The sequence below is a fragment of the Helianthus annuus genome, chromosome 13 (assembly GCF_002127325.2).
Source record: "Helianthus annuus cultivar XRQ/B chromosome 13, HanXRQr2.0-SUNRISE, whole genome shotgun sequence".
Taxonomy (NCBI): Eukaryota; Viridiplantae; Streptophyta; class Magnoliopsida; order Asterales; family Asteraceae; genus Helianthus; species Helianthus annuus.
In genome coordinates this window covers 152393839-152414933 of record NC_035445.2, presented here as the reverse complement: position 1 = coordinate 152414933, position 21095 = coordinate 152393839, and the positions used below count along the sequence as shown (strand labels likewise).

Here is a 21095-nt window from a genome sequence, read left to right as displayed (position 1 = left end):
GGGATTCATTTATTCACCTGTCTCCACACGATAAGGTGCTACACCAGATTACAACAGTAATCTTCTAGAAGAAATACAATCGTGCACCACCAAGACGGTTACAACCGTCTGGACACGTGTCACCATCTCATGCATCCCTGAATTCACAACGGAAGCATGCAATTGGAGAGTAATCTCCACTTGATCACTTTACACGTGGCAAATTCCCAGCCTTCGATCTAAGTCACGATCCGTGTGCTCTCACATCGGATCAAGAAGCTTGACGGAAGGAAATGTAACCGCTTACGGGGTTAGCATCTTCCGTCAACTTTTCACTAACGGGTTTTCCCGCCTAAAATGACTCCCGGCTATAAATATGAGATGGAACCCAGGTATGAATCCAAGTTACACACACTCGCAAAATACATCTTCTTCTTCATTACCAATACTGATTCTCACACCGAAGTCGGGTCAAGGAGAGAACCCCCTTTCTCCCCTTGGCGAGGCTAACGGTGCTCTTTTTTGCAGAAGTTATCGGAGAAGAAGATCAATCGGATCTGAATCAATCGAGTGGAAACCAACCTTTTATGGGGATTCAAACCCCCTAGATATCTTGGTTCCGACCATTTATCTAGTGTTTCTTCAAGTGTCATGTCGTGTTAAGAGCAGTGCGATGCAGCTAGGCGTCCAACTCTGCACACGTTGACTCATTTAATTAAAATCGTCCAAGTGGGAGATTGTTGGATATATGTTATGTATGTCCGACCTTAATTAAAGTCAACGTAACTAACTCGATACGATCCGAAGAGTTACATGTTGGTACACGAATCGTATATGTTCACGAGAAGGTAGATTATTATTTATGAAATAATAATAGTTTAAACCTGAGGGACTTAATATTAATTAGATTATTATTAAGAGGATTATAATTGTATAATCTTAAAGGGCCTTAATGTAAGATTGGGTTTTATAAAAGGGTGTTTAAGGTGAAAACCCTAGACACACTTTTATAAAAAAAACACAAAACCCTAGCCACCTTCCGAAGCTTGGCCGCCATCCTCTTGCCGTCGACCAAGCATCGCCGCCGCCTCCTTCTTGGCCGGTTCTACTCTCGGGTATCTTGTGCTCGGTTGTGAACTTCCTACTAGCGAGGATTCGTTGTAACCCGCGTGTTACAATTCCGGTGTAGTCGTCAAAGGTTGATTACTAAAACTCTCTATGGTTGTTTATTCCGTTTATTTGTTATACGCGTATAACCTTGACCATGATTGAGAATATTTATTAATCGGATTAATAAATCATATAATCGGCTTTTGGTAAATTATATAAACCGCTTCCGCCAATACTTTGATACCATAATTCCCATCACCATCTTGACGCACATGACTTGGTGAGACTTTTGTTATATAAATTAGCGTCACTTGACAACATATGACAAGCCAGTTAGACAATATCTTTTATATTTCATACATCATATGATTTTGCATACATGAAGTGTATCTAAACATTCCAAACCAGTAGACCAAGATACTAACAACTATTTCACAACCACGTGTAGATCAGTACTCATCTTATACATTAGACACACAACACATAACATACAGACAACCGGTTTATATATTATCATCAGCCTTACGTAGCCAATAACTTAACTGCCATCTAGAAGCTTCCATACCGTTACCCATATGTTGTCTAGCATCCATATAATTACCTTTCCATGCAACCAACATTATGAGCAACAACAAGAAAACCAGGTACATAGGATGGAACTTGGACAGACAATTGGCGTTGCCAGCTAGGAGACTAAGCACACATCCTGGTACTTTCTTATCGGACGTCGGGTTATTGTTATGGTCACCACAAGATGATGGTGGTTCATGTTTGGTTAGATCTGTGTTTTGTTGTCCGAGTCTAATTCTTCGGACTGCTGTTCCCTGGGCCGACATGGTTTCTGTTGGTAGTATTTCGGTGCACTTTGTCCCCGTCAAGACGCCGTGGATCATAAAAGAGTGCGAGCCTGATTCGTCGAGTTTTATTATGTCGTCCTTCATTATATCAGCGAAACAATCATCCTCATTGTCCCCTTCCTGTGTAATATTACATGATAATACCAACTTTTGGAAATGAAAAGAAAAAAATAAAGTCAAGGGTGATTGGTTTGAACATAAAGACATACGGCACAGATCCCACACACCGGTTTGATCCGGTTGAAAATAAAAGGGTGTAAACGAGCAGAGCCGAGTTCGTTTAAATTTGTTTCGAGCTCTATTTTAAAAGCTCATGGTCGGCTCGTAAATTATTATTTGGTACTTAATTTTTACACATGTATAATTATATTTGATATAGTTTTTAAATAATTGATATATATTACTTTGTTACTTAGTTTCACAATAATTTTATATAACTACCAATTATTATATAAATATATCAAATATATTTATATAAAATTGTATAAAATAGGCTCTTTCGAGCTCTATTTCTAAAGCTAAAGCTTGACCTGTGAGTCGTTTTCCAATCTCAGAGTTCGAGTTTGGGTTGTTTATTATCTCTTATCTAATCTACAAAAAGTCATTATAACTTTAATTATAACTTCTATAGATGAGATAATAGACATTATTATCTATCATTAGTTTATAGATTAATTAGCATACAAAAATAAATTAATATATTAAATTAGAAAAGTTAATTAATAGGCTAAATTAGGGTCACGGGCTAGCTCGAGCTCGGGCTCATTTATTAAATAAGCTTATTTTCAAAGTTGAGCTCGTTTAAGCTCGGATTGGTTCAAGCGTTTTGAGCTGATCTCGAGTAGCTCACGAGTGGTTTAGCTCGTTTACACCTCTAAAAAAACACAAAAAAGTGAGAGCAGGTAGAAATGAGACCTTATATGGAGTCGAAAAACCATCTGGGAAGTCATCAATGAGTTGTTGATCAGACACGGATTCTGAATCATTTTGTTCAATTGAATGAGACCTGTAGCTGCTTTTAGATTCCATAGAACAGCTCTTGATAGCATTCTCATCGTCAAACCCGTCTCCATCGATTTGGGTATTATTGGCACACTCATTTGTAGCAGAATGATCATGATCATTATCTGCCGCTGGTGATATCCTATGATCAGAAGAACCCCTTGGCGATTCATTCACCCGGAAATCGCCATTTCGTCTAAGCCGGCAAACAACCAGGGCTTCCTTCATAAACACAGGGTAAAAAGAATGTTCATTTAACCTCTCAATTGAATTCATAAAAACCTTACTTCCAAAGTTATGTGAACCCCACATCAATTTGGTCGCCTTGCTGGTCCACTAGCCAGATCGAATTTAAAACCGGATAATATTACGCCCCTCTATGTGTGTGTGTATATATAGAGACCGGCTATTGTACAAAATGCCTTAACGTACGAAGCGTACGAGATTCAATTTCAACATGCGAAAATTGGTTTATAACATGCGATTTTGGTATTCTTTAACATCATGCGAAATATGTTTCCTTTATAAAATGTTTTTTTTTTTTTGAACATGCGATCTTCATGCGAGTTTTTTGTTATAAAGTGCGAATTTGACATCGCGTACGCTTCGTACGTTAAGGCATATTGTATGATACAATTTCTATATCTATATATATGATTTTAAAAAAATATATCTTTCGAGTTGTTTGCAATTTATTAAATGAAGAATTGAATAAATAAAGGTGTGTAAAATACTAAATGAATCAGAAAATGATAATTTAGAGAAAAATTAAAATCTAATCCCACGTTGGTTCACCAGTCCGACCGGTTCAATTAGAAACGGTTCAGAGGCCCGGTTCTGGTTCGGTAGTGAAAACACTGCTTATTTTTGTATTAATGAGAATAGTCAACCTGGCAAGTGTCACTCATACAATATTCATGCATGATCCATTCGGTCCTTTCTCCTTTCGGGGCCCGGCCCGTGTGGAAAACTAGTGTCCTCTTGGTGCCAATTGTAACAGCACCTGATTTTACGTTTCGTTCTTTACCAGTGGCTTTCCAGTACCCGGATTGTGTAGCCCGTTTGCTTTGTGAACCGTTTGGATACTTCTTTCCTCGGGCCGAAAAGAAGAACCACTCATTATCCGATCGAATAATGGAAAGACCTAATGATTAAGCAAAAGTTAAAATCACATATAAATTGAACCTTGATCAATCTTGACTTGCAAGAAACGTTTTCAGAATATTTATACTGTCATACACAAGGCAAAATGTAGCGTTCTTAAATATATATGCTAAAACCCCAAAACCGGTTTTTCTACAGAATACAGATGTCTAATTGCCCAACCGAATTGAAATATTCTCCAAGAGTTGATATTTTATTAGCTTCAAATAATATGCCTTCCTTCATGTTTAGATTTTAAAGAGTGGCAAAAGATCAAATACAAATAATCTTAACATACTAAACATACAAATTGAAGGAAAACTCAACAAGATAAATTGGCATTTTTGTAATTACCACCAACTATCAAAGTTACTATACAAATGTGAACTCAAGCAAATATACCTTAAAAAAAACAATTTTTTTAGTATTTTTTATTAAAAAATCGCTACATTTTGTTAGCAAAAAAAATATTTTTTTTTGCTGCTACTAAAAGTAGCGATTTTTTAATAAAAAAATGTTAAAAAAATAAAATAATTTGTGTGTGTGTGTTTTTAGAGATTTTTTTAGGGGTTAGTTTTTAGCATTTTAGCTTGGGTGGGGGAGGGGGGTTAGGTTTTTTTTTTTTTTTTTTTTTTTTGGGGGGGGGGGGGTTAAGTTTTTTTTAGGTTCTTTAGGTATATTTGTAGAGTAACTTTGATAGTTATTGACAATTACAAAAATAACACCTTGTCTTTTTGAGTTTTCCTTCAATTTGTATGTTTAGTATTTAAGATTATTTGTACAAGAACTTTACCCTTTACAGAGTATACCTATTTATTATTAGCGTTCATTAACGAGTAGAGTGGGTTTAAACTGTTGTTGAGCTAACGGTACGTTTGTGATAAACAGGGTTACATGAGTTACAAAATAGTTTGCCAGTTATAATCAAATTAAATATAAAAAGGTTGTAATAAACATGTTAAACGGGTTGGTGGTAATATTCAAACAAGTTGCAATAAACAGGTTAAACGGATTGTAAATCGGTCGGCGAATTATAATCAAACTGTAAACGGGTTGTAAAAACTAAACAAGTACTAGTATTAATTAGAAACCTAGTAAATACATGGGTTGAATAGTTGCAATATATTAAAATCATTGTTATTCAATAAAGAATTTGTATATTTATGTTATATATAGTTGATCAATAGTGCCAATATATTAAAAACATTGTTTTTCAGAAAAGAGTTTGTATTTATGTTGTAGACATGTGTAGATAAAAATTAATAAAGATTTAAAAGTTTTCAATGACAAATAATGAAGATTTAATAATTTTATAAATACAACATAATTGAAATCTTACGTAAAATAAAATATTTAATTTTATTTTCTTTAAATATTTATTAGTATAATTTAATAATAAGTGAGAGACATTTTTATATGATAAAAGAGAGAGATTTAACTAATTAGGTAAGATGCTAAGAATGTGAAGTAAAATTAGAGATTCTTATTGGTTCAAATTTCTTATTTTTTATTCTTACAAAAAATTTCTACTTATCTGAACCCTACACCACGTAGTAAAATGGCTAAACAACTTAAATAATATTGTTATAAAAAGGCGAAATTGGTATGGGATGGGATACAGGGGCGGATGTATACACATACAAGGGGAGCGCCCGCTACCGCTTGGTCGGAAAATTTTTGACGTTTTTAGTGTAAATTTTGGAAAAATTTGACGTTTTTTCGATTTCGTTACCGCCTATTTATAAAACGTTCCCGCTTGGTCAGGATCCTAGATCCACCACTGATGGGATAAGTTTTAGTGTTTTACTTTTATATGGATATCTTAAAAAGGGTTGTTATGAAAAAGGCTAAACAAGTTGTAAACAGGTTGGCATGTTCAAGGTTATAATATATAAGGGATGTTCAAATGAAAACCACTCTTATCGTAAAAACTAGAAACTAACTAAAAAAACTTAAAAAACACACAAAAAAATTTTCAATTTTTTATTAAAGTCACTAGTTTTTTTATATAAAAAACCTTTTTTTTTCAAAAAAAAACATAATAAATTTTATAGTACACATGTGTAATAATTCTCATGTATAGTACACATACACATGTGCACTAAAAAATTCGAAGAAAAGTTTTTTTATATAATTTAAATAGCGAAAATTGGTATGAAAAAATAAATTTGTTACTCCCTCCGTCCCACTAAAAGTGTCATATTTTGAATTTTCAAAGTCTTTATTTATAAACTTTGACCTTAAATAATTTTAATTGTGTTAGATAATATTTGATGAAAGTTATATGATTTGACTATGATTTACAAGTGTTTTTATCAGGTTAATTTTCATCAAGTTTTATATAACACAAAAATATATAATTAAAGTCAAAGTTTATAAATAAAGACTTTGAAAATTCAAAATAGGACACTTTTAGTGGGACGGAGGTAGTATGTTTTTTAGAATTTTTTAGTTAATTTTCGAGTTTTCACGATAACCAATGGTTTTAATTTGAATCTTCCACATAATATATAACCTTTCTTTTTGTATTTTAGGTTGTAAAAGGTTAACCTTTACGCCTTCAAACATGTTTAATTAAACAGGTTAAACAGTCAAAATACACATACCAATGAATTATTATGTATGTTACTCCTATTAGATAACATTAGTTAAAGTAGTTCTTTAAAATCAAAATAAATTTAGCGACAGGGAAAGCAAGCAACAACCTGGTAAATCCCAGGGCTCATGTCGACAGAAATCAACCTCCGGAATAATATCCACACAATTATCACATCCTTGTAACTTCTTCTTCAAATAATACGAAATCAACTCATCATCCGTAGGCGAAAACCGAAACCCCGGAAACACCGACGACGACGCCGCTATCGACAACTGCATCTCTCGTACACTCTCCGAATCGTCTCTCCCCATCGTCCTCTCACCACCACCAAGGTTACCGTCTCCGTCCACTTCTTTCTCTCTCATCATCTCTCTCTCTCTCTCTCTCTGTCTAAATATGCTTTCCTAAAGATGAAGTAGAATCTATGTAACGATATATTTGAGGGAACAGTATAGCGTGCGTCAGAGGATAATGGGATTATATAGTTTTGTTACTTTGTAATATTGTAACCTTTTTTTTTATCGTTTTTGGATAATTTGCATGACAATAATGGTCGGGAAATGAAATCTAGGATGGTATAAATAACCGACCCACGTAAGGTGAACACGTGCCGTGGTGTTGGAGTTACAAGTGTGATCACGTGTCGGGTTTATTGTGTTGAGAATACGCCACATCAATGACTTTGTTGTAGTGGACACATGGATGATGCACACCGAATCTGCTGCTTCTCGACTAATGTTTAAATGAAATATTTTTGTGACGGCTCTTCCGGTTATCTATGGATAATGGAAATTATGGTTTTTATTTTATTTTATGGACTTTCTTTGTTTATTTTGGCATTGTTTGATTTTTTCGGTCAACAATGGCTTCCGTTATTTATCTTATGATTTATCATGTCGATAATGACGAATATAAAAACAATAAAGGGCACAAGGAGCGTCACGCATGTAGGGATGGGCGGGTACTTCTGGTATTCGCCTATCCTGTTGCGTTAGTCTTAAATAGGGGTGGTGGGTGGGTCGGGGTTTAGAGTAATAACTACCGAGCCTAGTAACATGAATATGTGTGTTTTTTTACCGCAGGTGTTGCTTCTTCGTCATAATTGCTGAATTCCGATGATTTTCTTTTTTCGACAGATTGATCCGAAAACTCCTCGTCATCAACGGATTGTGTTTCCGTTAATCATGTTTTTTTACAATCTCTCATTCTACGTTTGTTTACAGATCTGCACAATCATATGACCGAACGGATGTTGGTGACTATTTTTAAACTAGAACTTAAAAATAGCGAGGCGATATGTATGATTGTGTGATTTCTAGATTTAGATGCCTTTAATTTTGGGTCATGCTAATTACACACGCCAAAAATAATTTTCACACCCTTAAGCGTCGCGCTATGGCCAAAGCGGGGCGCTTAGGGCGACAAAAGTTGATACGAGGTTTGACTAACTGACTGACACAAGTCGGAGAAATAAAGGTGATACGAGGTTTCAGTTGCCCGTGAACCCTAAGCGCCGCGCTATGGCCAAAGCGCAGCGCTTCGACCCCAAATGCTGCCTTTAAATCCCTGCACAGACTCAACATTCATCATTCGGTTTGTTTTTTGTCGATCTTCTTTGCTCTATTAGTTACATGTTTTGAAAAAACGATGTCGTGGTTAAGTAACTATCTTTTCGGTCAATGTTCTGACGAGTCAGTTGTTCCTGATTCTTACGAGGGGACCGCTATTTCTGACTCGTTTGAGAAACCGGTGTCGTCCAACTTGAGGGAGGCAGAGGTTGTATCTGGCATTCGTTATCGTGATAACACGGTGAAGCTGGATTTGAATACCCCTGTGGAGGACCCTTACGCACAACAAGGTTATTCGAATTTCGGTTACGGTGGCGACTATAGCTTTGTACAGCAGGAGTGTTATCCAAACGACAGTTACGGTTGTCAACACAGCTTATAAGGTTATTCGAATTTCGGTTACGGTGGCGAGCAAAGCTTTGTACAACAGGAGTGTTATCCAAACCAGAGTTACAGTTGTGAACAGAGCTTTGAGCATCAAGTCTATTCGAACCTCGGTGACGATGGTGAGCCGGAGGATGTGTCTGTTGACGAGGAAGGTTGTTACCCGGTTACATTTTCGTTTGATACAACGCAGACCTTTTCGTCACGTAAAGAGTTGGTGCGTTGGGTACAAGACACGACAAAAGACAATGGTTACCTCATTGTGACTAAGAGGAGAGAATTACAAGATTTGGTTTCAATGTACTTTTGGTGGGGAGCATAAGAGTATAGCTACACAGAGGAAAACGGGTAGCAAGAAAATAGGCTGCCCGTTCGAGATAATCGGGTTTTCGGAATCATCCGGAAGTGTTTGGAGGATCGAGGTGACGAAGGCGAAGCATAACCACACCCCTATTGAAAACTTCGATGGTCACGCGTATGCGAGAAAGCTTTCTTCGGAGGATAAAAAACTGGTTAAGGAGTTGGCAGAGCAAGATATTCCCAACCAACGTATCTGGCGAACGCTGACAAAAAACAATCCAGCTAGAAAGCTTATTCCGAAAGATATACACAACGCTGTTCAGAAGATCAACGCCGAAAAAAATGTCGGTAAGTCTCCGATGCAAAAACTTGAAAACATTCTTATCGAAAAAAATTACACTTATTACATGCGCACGAATGAGATATCGAACGAAGTTGAAGACGTCTTCTTTGTTCACGAAAAATCATTCACTATGTGGTGTGCCTTCCCGCATGTGCTAATGATTGACGCCACCTACAAAACGAACATGTACAACCTGCCATTTGTTCAGGTCATAGGCATGACGTCGACAAACAAATCGTTTACGGCTGCTTGTGCGGTAATTTCCGCTGAGAAGTCAGAGAACTACCTATGGGTGATGCAGAGGATCAAGTCTATGCTGGTAGGATGTATGGAACCGCGCGTGATTTTAACAGACAGGGATTTTGCGCTAATGAACGCGTGTGAGCAAGTTTTTCCAAAAGCGCATAAGTATCTTTGTCGGTTCCATATTCAACAAAATATTAATAAGAACAGCAAGAAGAAATTCTCTGACAAGGAGTGGAAAGAATTCGTACGTACATTTTGGACATTGTGCGAGTCTACGACCGATGAAATATACAGGTATAACTTGGAAAACCTTGAAGCACAGCTGAAAGAAGCTGACCGTGAACGTGAGTATTTCTTACATAATTATGTTCAAATTTTATATAATAACAAAAACTGACTATTTACGTTTTTTAATTTTAGAGGTTTTTGATTATTTGAAGAAATCCTGGTTGGATCCGTACCGTGAAAAGTTTGTATCTTGCTGGATTAATAAAACTATCAACTTTCACCAAACTACGACCAACAGGGTTGAGGGCATGCATGCAACATTAAAAAGTCACTTTCCAAGTCATCGCAACACACTGGATAAACTTGTACTGTATGTTGATCATGTTGTTGATAGACAATACGCCGAGATTAGAAGTAGCTTTGAAACAAGCCTCCGAAAAGTGATGACGCACCACAAGAATCAGCCCATGCTTGCATATATTCTCAGAAAGGTTTCAATATATGCGATTGAGCTTTTGAGTATGGAACTAAAACGTAAGGAAGACGGGTTGAGAGCCTACGGTGCAAGTTGTGGTTGCCAACTTTTTACCAGCTGTGGTTTGCCATGTGCCTGTCGTTTGGAAAAGTTGGAAAATAAAGGTAATTAATATTTTTGACCTTTCTCGTTATGATTTTGCTACCTAATTTGTTTTCATCCACAGGTCAGCAAATCCGGATCACACACATAGACGTATTCTGGAAGAAGCTTGACTTCAAGCCTGCAAGGAATAACATAGAGGATATCGATGTAGATGCGGAATTTGAAAAATTGAAACAACAGATCGATCCAACACCCCCTCAAGTGAAAAGGAGCTTCTTTGAAAAGTTTCAGCAAATCCTCAATCCAGGGAACAATAACAAAAAACCTCCTGCTGTTCTGAAGAAAACTCGTGGTCGCCCAACATTGAAAACGCAGGAAGAAAGAATGGTTGAAACCGCTAGAAAAAGCTCTTACATTCCGTCAGAAGAAACTTGGTTCGAGGCCTCAGACGATCTTCCTCGTCACAGCTCGAACATATCAGCCGAAGATTCTAGAAGAGAAAAGAATACCAAACCGCTCAACCTACACCCTGATTTCCCGAATATCAAGTTCGGTCCTAAGACGGATATAGCGACCCGCAACTACGCATCTCAGATTCCCAAAGTGATCCATCCATACATCGTTAGAATAATGGACGTGAAACCAGATGGTCATTGTGGGTTTCGATCGGTGGCTGTTGGGTTAGGAGTGAAACAAAATTCATATTTGATGATCCTTGAACAACTTCTAAAGGAGTTACGTATGAACGAATCGCTTTGGAGGTAGGTTTTCGATCCGGAAAACATAGGACATTATGATGCGCTGGTTACATGGATCGATTTCAAGGGGGTGGGACGAGAAGGTATCGAAAATTACATGTCGATGCTTGAGACGGGGTTTCTTATTGCCCAACGATACGGTGTGATTGTTCATACCTTCGACATTCGTGGGAGCGATACAATTTTCCCTCTGCTGGGCGGGCCAAACGAAACTGAGGAACCTCAGCTGGTGGTTGCGGTTGTGTTCGTCAACGATGGGCATTTCATACATGTAGAGCTTGGAGGTTGTTATCCAATGCCTCCCCCAAACCTACTCTGGACAACGAACAGAACAGAGCGCGCAACAGCCTGGCATACATTATACAGGGATCAGATCAACGCGTACGAAATGCTTACGTATCGTGCCCCTGACCTTAATGTAACCCCATATGTTCACGATGTATCTTAAATGTGTTTAATAATAATCACGTTTGTGTTTGTTCAATATACGCGTTACATCACGTTAAAAACCGAATGTCACCGACACGACCCAATCAGATTCAATACGCACTTGTACGACCCAAAATGACAATATACATCATAATACTACAATTAATGAAAAAATACGTCATGTTCATGTACGGTAGGCGGCTGATACACATAACACTTCTCACAGGAGTACTTGTGCTTTCAAACCAAAATGATACGAGATAACAGAATAAGACTTCTGTCAGTCCTTGTCTGTTGACCAAGACCAAAGCGCCCCGCTTTGGCCATAGCGAGGCGCTTTGGATGTGCAAAAAGACAACAGGCGTGTGCGAATAGACCCACCCTTAATTTTTATTATTTTTATGTTAACTTTTATTTAATATATTTATAGTTTTGAATTAATGAAATTTAGTTTTAAATATATAAATACTTTTAGTTTAAAAATGAATAAAATAAAAAGAATAGTGAACTACAAGAATTGTCATTTATCTTTATATCAAATTTCAGGCGATATCTTTTACCTTTAAAATTGATATGATTTGTACTTTATGTTTTGAAAGCTTGCACATTATGTCATTTGAATCTAACCCAATTATTTTTTTCGCTAAATCATATCAGGTGGACCCGATATTTTTGTCTTTTCCCATCCTAATTACTAAATAATAATATAAAAAAACAAATAAAACCAACCCACCTTTTCTTTCTCTAAAAACACAAACTCTCTCTCTATGTATCCTAGGTTCGTACCGCCACCCATCACCACCCACAACCCTCACCCTTCACCACCATTTATAAGTGAAAGAACAAAAAAAAAACTCCGCGTTCTCAAGAACCGAACTATTGTAGCTTAAAGAGCAATGTCTCGTAAGGCGACTCCCATTCAAATCACTTAAGACTACCCACTATGGCAACCATTTCTTTGAGTTGGTTGCCACGTTGATTTAATAAAAATAAAAAACCAATTCTTTATTAGAAAAAGTTCACAACCTGGTTGTCATGGCAACCTAGGTTGCAACTAACATCATACCACATGTCCAAATTTAATTGGTGCACTATTTTTATCTTTCTTTTTTAATTTTTTTCCTAACTAATAATTCCCTCAATAAATCATATTTATTTAATAATCTATTAGTTTAGGTTGGGTTGGGTTGTGAATGTGCGTGAAAATTTGAATTGGGTTGGGTTGGGTTGGGTAGGTGTAAGAGAGAGAAATTAGTTTTTTAATAAAAATTTGGGTTTGGTTTGATTGGGTTGGGTTGGGTTGGGTTGGGTTGGGTTGGGTTGTGATAGTAGATAGTCTAAGAGGCACAAAGAAATGAAGATAAGAATGCAAAATCCTAGTGTTAACCAAGGTGCGATATTACAATTTCCTTTGCAAACAAGCTAATATACAAACCTAAAAAGTAATAGAGTAAATTACATTTTTCGTCCTTTATGTTTGTATTGTATTGCAATAGATAGTATTTAACTTCAATAATTGCAGTTACAGTCCTTTTTTTTTAGAAAAACCATTACCCCATACGTCCTTTGCCCATAACCTGATTAAAAATTTCAGTTAAATATGCCATGTGCAAAGCACATGAGGATACTTTTGTAATTTTTCTCATTTATCTAAAATAAATTTATAAATAAAACAAATTAAATTAAAACAAAAAGCCCTTACTCTCTCTGTAAATCTGAAGCCAAATCTCAAACCCAACCCAGATCATCATCACCAAATCTCAAACCCAGAACACCAAACTCCAACTTTCACTAGCAAGTAAAAGGTGTGATCTTTAACCTTGTAGCTTGGGAAATGCTGCTTTAGATGATTAAGGTGCTGTTTGTTTTTTAAGAGGTAAAATACCTCCAGTCTGCGGATCAAATATGCAGACATCTGTAGCAGAAGAGGTGGACCAAATGTCTGCAGTCTGCAAGAAGAAAACTGTTTGTTTTTTAACTTCTGCAGACTTCTAAAATAAACTGGTGGTGGTGGACGGTGATGGTGGTAGACGGTGGTGGTGGGTGGTGGGTGGTGGACGGTGGTGGTAGTGGAGATGGACGATGGTGGGTGGTGGACATTGGTGGTGGATGTTGGAGGACAGTGGTGGGTGGTGGACGTTGATGGGTGGTGGAAATAGACGGTGGTCGCTGGTGGAGGGAGGTGGTGATGAATGGTGGGTGTCACACCCCAACCAATGGCGGAAACATCGGGATGAGACGAAGTGTGAAGATTGCTCGAGACATCATAACACTATTTGTGACGATAATTAAATAATTCCCATTTCATTTCATAACTTTCAATTGTCAACATTACATAAACTCAAGTAACAACAACTTCAAAAGAAATACATGATAACATAAGCAAAATTGATACGACATATTAAACCTAACGTCTATATGTGTATCTAGGCATCAACGCTACTTCTTTTCATAGCATCGTCATCATCAACCTGTAACATGTTTAAAATACAATTCAATGCAAAAGCAAAGGCGAGTATACAAGTTTGATACATACATAGTAAAAGATAAGTTTTAAACAATTCCTCATAGCAAGCATGTGATTCAAGATAAACGTTTAAACATGGCATATGTCGAACATATCAAACCAAGGAAACGCAATATGCTCATGACATTACCGATGATAAAGGGCGGGTCGTTAATCCTATAGCGCTACATATGTCACGGTTTGGCTTGTACGAAGTTAATGATAAATTCAACACATAAGTTTCACCCAAGTTTAAAGTATCAAGCCATCACGTATACAAGCATGTTATAGGAATGTTCATGTGTTTAAGCAAAATGTTCATGTGTAAGTTTTTGATAAGTAAACATGTTATACCCCAAAAATGGTAAAAGTAAAAAGGGGGAAATACGAGTATACTCACAAGGCTTGCATATGCTTTCCGATTATCCAATTGTTGACGAGTAGATATTTAGAGTCCGAATGTATAAGGGTTAAAGTTCAAGTATGTTTAGAGTCGAGATTCGGTGTTTAAAACAACATAAAAATAAGATATGAGAATAACATGGAAAATAATCATTTAGTACATATGATGCTTGTTCTTGACACTAGGAAACTCGAAGGAGTTTAGATGTTTTCATGGAACAAGGTTCCATTAGAAGCGTGACAAGTTATCATAGTCTAGGATGATGTAATCTAGTACCCTGACATATGAACACTAGTTCATCATCAAAGATTCGATTATTCGAATAATATATTTAGGTTATATAATATATGTCCAATAGTTCAAGCATGAGGTAGAAGATTAAAATCTTCATTTTGGTACCTCTAAATGTCATAGAAATCATGTAGGAGGTAGGAAGATCAAGTCTTCCATTTAGGAACCTCTATGTGTTCACCACTACACTTGATGTAAAAAAAAACAACCAAGGAGGGTCATGAACATACAATAAAGAATAACAAATATACACACTAACTAAGAGAAATCATCAAATCATGTGAGGATTGTATGTTTGGACAACCCAAGTTGTTCCATAATCACTCATGTATCAAAGACAAAGTTTGACATGACTTGTGGGTTAAAAACCCTAAACAAAACACCAAGTTTTTGAGGTTTAATCCTCTGATTTTTAAGTGTATCAACCTTGTTTTTAAGCCTAACCAACCACTAAAGTTTTGTAAGCATTAGGACATAGGTTTGAGATGAGATAGACTCAAGTTTGGTAAGAAATAACAAGGATTTCATGAAAACAAAAACAATCAGTGGACTTTGGAGCCTTTTTGCTGGAGTTCCAGGGACTTATTTACTGTGAAAAACCCATGGAAACGTAGATAAGGTCAATACAAAGTAGTAGGAAAAAGAATCGAGTTAATCGGATAAGAATTGAGTGAGTTATGCTCATTTTCGTGAAGGGGTGTCAATCTGCCCGAACCCTTGCTTTCAGCTACGGTTTGGAGGATGTTTTGAGAGTTTTTAGCGTTGCAAAAGTGGTAGGGAGGCTGTTTATAAGTGGTATTTATAGGGGGGAGGATTAGGGTTTCAATGGGTTGGGCTTTGTAAGTGTTTAGAAGGGGTTACACCTTGAAACTAGCCCACAAAACCCAACTATATGGGGCTGAATTTTGCTGAATTGGGGCTACCATATTTCTTTATTTTTTTATTTTTTTAAAACATTATCATGAGTAATTTTGTTAATTAAGTTGTGTAATAATATGCAACAATGTTTCCCATAACTTGTAACAAGGTGAAATATGAAATAAAACATGATTTAACTAGGTAAAAAGTGTAATGTACAAGTATGTAACATGTTTGTAAGTGACAAGTATATGTCACATATTAGATGATTAACCGTTGTATAAATAAGCATATTATTAGGGGTTCTTAGGTATCAACAATTTAAGGACAAGCATGGACATGCATCGTGAATAAGTATCGTATAAGTATGAATTACAAATAAGGATTCGATGTACAATGAATTCCAACGTATGAACATGTATGAATATGTAGATGGTGAATTTAAAGAAATACGAATTTTATTTATGATCCAAGTCTCGGATTTTACAACGAAAAGACGACTACAATAATACAAGATTTCCAAAAATAGCATTACAAGGCGAGCTTTCTAATTATGGAAAGTATGAAAAAGCAGGGCGTTACAGTCTCCCCTCCTTTAGGAAATTTCGTCCCGAAATTTATTTAAGAGGTAGATTTAAAGAGTTTTGGTAACAGTTCGAGACTTGAGATTTTGAAACGTTTTGAAAAGTACGAGATTTTGGGAAGATAAAGATAAGTTTGTAAAATGATTTGTCGAGCCGAAATGGGTTTGAGGCATAAGCAGGGGTAAACAGGTATAGGTAAAACGATTTGAAATGGCTAAAAATTAGAAAGTTCTAAGGGTAATAAGATAAGTTAGGATTTGAATGCTTAAACGAGCTTGATTGTGAACGAGGTTCGTATGAAAGGAAGGAAATAGGAGCATGGGGCGAACAATTGACACTAAATGAACGCAAGTATACGACTGAGATGGGCATTAGATAGATGAAAGTAGCATGTTAAGGATGAAGTCTCGTCATGGATAATCGGACATAATGTGTTTGTGAGTTGCTTAAAGCTTGTATTAGGTCCAAGAGGTCTGTAAAACACTGAATTTCCCATGGCACGTTTTACGAAACTTTGGTAACATGGTGAAAACACTTATATATAGGAAGTACCAACGGCGTATCCACCATGTTTTGACCATGTTACATCCGTTTCGTCTTCGGTGTCATGTTACGTTCCGTGTATTACCATACGCAGTAGCACACTCTATGATTCTCATACGCCTATCACTATAATCCCGTGTGCACCCGTGATTATTTTGATCGTCGCATGATCCGCATAGCTTGTACTAGTTGTGTATGAATCGGGGTATACATAAAAAGTTTAGAATGCGTACGTACAAGAATATAGTATATAAGCAAGTCCATGCTCAAGTATGTGTGGGACCCACGCAAGTGAATCCCTCAGGTTACGCTCGCGTATAGGTACGAATGTATGAATCATGAGTAAGGATGAAAGTATGAGCATAAGTTTAAGTATGAATACGCATGTATGTATGAGCATAAACATAAAACGTGTAAGTAGTATGTGTACAAGCAGAAGCGTAAAACGTATAAGTAGTATGTGTATGAGTACAAGCATAAAACGTATGAACATAGGTGTAGGTATGAAAAATAAATATTGCGTATATGGTGTACGTTGAAGCATTGCGGATTAGATAGGCTAAGTATGTAGATACGAACGATATAAATGGTGTTATCGCGAGATATCGACTAAAACGTGTATGACGATGTGCATGTATAGTTGTTCCAACAAAACGTTGAGTTTATCGAATCAAAATTAGATTGAGCCTGGTTTGAAAGGTAGAATATAGTTTGTAGATGTAAAGGAACATAAAGTACTCGTTGGTTATGCATAACGTATTTTGTAACAAATAGAAATGCTAATTTTGTTTAAAAGGGTTTACGTAATCCGAAAAATGGTCGGTCCCTATGAAGTCTTCTTGCCCACGTGTTTTGTAAATTGGTGTAGGAAAAAGGTTTTCGTTAAAAAGTAAGTTCGTTTCATCAAAGAAGAAATTATGAATTTAGGAGGTTCTTGTGAAAACTAGGATCCTTAGAAGAGAAATTTAGCAAAAGGACTTAGTAAATAAAAAAAATAACAAATGATTTGTTGATGTTGAAAAGGGTATTTGGTAAAACAATCATATAACTTCTATAAGATCTTATAAGTATTTGAGAAGGGTTGGTTGGAGTTTGATTAAAAGTAGAAGGCGAGCATGTTTTAGTGATTAGGTCGAATATGAAGCTCATGGGCAAGAGTTTCATTGGACCGATTAAATTGATAGGTAGCATTTCGTAAGGTCTTGAAATCCGAGAAATAAAATGTTTTAAGACATGATTAAGAATCTCGTGTATATGATTTGAGTGAAAATGGATGGTAGAATAAGAAGTACGTTTGATAAACAATGTATATTGAAATCGGTATAAGTAGGTATTTTGAATAATGATAAATGATTTAGGTATAAAACATGATCGGGTTTGCATAATAAAATATTTTGAAAGAGAAGTTTTGGTAACGGTCACCTAAGTAAGGGAATCACCCCTAACTCGTTGGTGAGGTCGTTTTAAGGGAAGAGGGGTGGAGTCAATCGTCAAGGTAAGGAAGTCACTCCAATCTCGATGATACATCTCCACTAGTTGTTACAAGGCATATGAATTTAAATTATATGAAAATCATGCATATATAAGTGTATCGAAAAGGTTCGATATGTTGTGCGTGTGAAAAGAGAAATCAAGGTAAACTCGGGGTTGAAAGATTGCATCGTATAAAATGAACAATAGAAACACATGTTTGACCAAAGTTTGGAGTGTTCCAAAACGGAACTTTGACTAACCAAAGTGGTCGAAAAGTCTTTTGAATTTGAGGAGCATGCTTTGGCCTAATAGGTAAAATACTCTCACCGACAAGTCGGTTAACGGTATTTACCCTTCCAGTTACTACATGTCCCAAATCAATCGAAATTTCGAGACTTGGCGGGATTTATAAAAAAAAATGCCAAGGAGTGGAACTAGTCGACAAGGTGCGGGTTTCACCCCTAACTTGACGATTTCGTATCCTAAGTGTGGTTGGTACTCGTCGAGTCAAAATTTAATTTCGACGTGTTAACGAGGGTCCACTAGAATTTGAAATTTGAGATTTACCATTAAGATGTGGATTTCACTCCTAGCTTAATGGCGATATCTCGTGTAAAAAGAAGAATAGGTAGATTGTGAGCCGTTCACCAAATTGTGGGTTTCACGCCTATTTTGGTGAATTCGTCTCATTTGTACAATATGAGTGTTGTCGGATTTAGAATAATCGAATAAAATGCATGAGGGAAGTGTATGTCGAAGGAAGTACACAAACAAGTATAAACACATAAGAAAGCATATCAAGGATGGTACTTAAATAATGAAATAAAACAAGTATTAACACATAGAAAAATATGTCAAGAATAACACAAAAAGAATCGAACAACAAAACAAGTGTTAACACATAATAAAACAAGCATTAATGCGTAAGAATAACATGTCAAATATTACACATGAGTAACATACATGTTTAAAAGAGCATAAATAAGTAACAAATAAAGTATCATGTAGTAGTCCAAGCAAAGCATACGAATAAGGTTCTAAAACTATAGACTAGGTGAAAGCATTCCTACTTTTCCTAATTCCCTATAGTTATGGCTCTGATACCAATCTGTCACACCCCAACCAATGGCGGGAACATCGGGATGAGACGAAGTGTGAAGATTGCTCGAGACATCATAACACTATTTGTGACGATAATTAAATAATTCTCATTTCATTTCATAACTTTCAATTGTCAACATTACATAAACTCAAGTAACAACAACTTCAAAAGAAATACATGATAACATAAGCAAAATTGATACGACATATTAAACCTAACATGTTTAAAATACAATTCAATGCAAAAGCAAAGGCGAGTATACAAGTTTGATACATACATAGTAAAAGATAAGTTTTAAACAATTCCTCATAGCAAGCATGTGATTCAAGATAAACGTTTAAACATGGCATGTGTCTAACATATCAAACCAAGGAAACGCAATATGCTCATGACATTACCGATGATAAAGGGCGGGTCGTTAATCCTATAGCGGTACATATGTCACGGTTTGGCTCGCACGAAGTTAATGATAAATTCAACACATAAGTTTCACCCAAGTTTAATGTATCAAGCCATCACGTATACAAGCATGTTATAGGAATGTTCATGTGTTTAAGCAAAATGTTCATGTGTAAGTTTTTGATAAGTAAACATGTTATACCCCAAAAGTGGTAAAAGTAAAAAGGGGGAAATACGAGTATACTCACAAGGCTTGCATATGCTTTCCGATTATCCAATTGTTGACGAGTAGAGATTTAGAGTTCGAATGTATAAGGGTTAAAGTTCAAGTATGTTTAGAGTCAGATTCGGTGTTTAAAACAACATAAAAATAAGATATGAGAATAACATGAAAAATAATCATTTAGTACATATGATGCTTGTTCTTGACACTAGGAAACTCGAAGGAGTTTAGATGTTTTCATGGAACAAGGTTCCATTAGAAGCGTGACAAGTTATCATAGTCTAGGATGATGTAATCTAGTACCCTGACATATGAACACTAGTTCATCATCAAAGATTCGATTATTCGAATAATATATTTAGGTTATATAATATATGTCCAATAGTTCAAGCATGAGGTAGAAGATTAAAATCTTCATTTTGGTACATCTAAATGTCATAGAAATCATGTAGGAGGTAGGAAGATCAAGTCTACCATTTAGGCACCTCTATGTGTTCACCACTACACTTGATGTAAAAAAAAACAACCAAGGAGGGTCATGAACATACATTAAAGAATAAGAAATATACACACTAACTAAGAGAAATCATCAAATCATGTGAGGATTGTATGTTTGGACAACCCAAGTTGTTCCATAATCACTCATGTATCAAAGACAAAGTTTGACATGACTTATGGGTTAAAAACCCTAAACAAAACACCAAGTTTATGAGGTTTAATCCTCTGATTTTTAAGTGTATCAACCTTGTTTTTAAGCCTAACCAACCACTAAAGTTTTGTAAGCATTAGGACATAGGTTTGAGATGAGATAGACTCAAGTTTGGTAAGAAATAACAAGGATTTCATGAAAACAAAAACAATCAGTGGACTTTGGAGCCTTTATGCTGGAGTTCCAGGGACTTATTTACTGTGAAAAAACCCATGGAAACGTAGATAAGGTCAATACAATGTAGTAGGAAAAAGAATCGAGTGAATCGGATAAGAATTGAGTGAGTTATGCTTATTTTCGTGAAGGGGTGTCAATCTGCTCGAACCCTTGCTTTCAGCTACGGTTTGGAGGATGTTTTTAGCGTTGCAAAAGTGGTAGGGAGGCTGGTTATAAGTGGTATTTATAGGGGGGAGGATTAGGGGTTCAATGGGTTGGGCTTTGTAAGTGTTTAGAAGGGGTTACACCTTGAAACTAGCCC

General features: G+C 36.2%; 1 protein-coding gene across 2 annotated transcripts; it reads right to left on the bottom strand.

Annotated features, from left to right (window-relative positions):
- Window positions 1–1422: 1422 nt before the first annotated feature.
- LOC110899842 (NAC domain-containing protein 40) lies at window positions 1423–7184 on the bottom strand. Of its 2 annotated transcripts, none has more exons than XM_022146732.2 (4): window positions 6797–7184; window positions 3839–4092; window positions 2862–3170; window positions 1423–2093 (listed from the first exon to the last, which is right to left on the bottom strand). In XM_022146732.2, exons 1-4 carry the CDS (start codon window positions 7056–7058, stop codon window positions 1593–1595), a joined length of 1326 nt encoding a protein of 441 aa, XP_022002424.1. In that variant the 5' UTR covers window positions 7059–7184; the 3' UTR covers window positions 1423–1592. The 2 variants fall into 2 exon arrangements, with proteins under 2 accessions (XP_022002424.1, XP_022002425.1); XM_022146733.2 differs by having other exon boundaries at window positions 1423–2066; window positions 6797–7175.
- Window positions 7185–21095: the final 13911 nt, after the last annotated feature.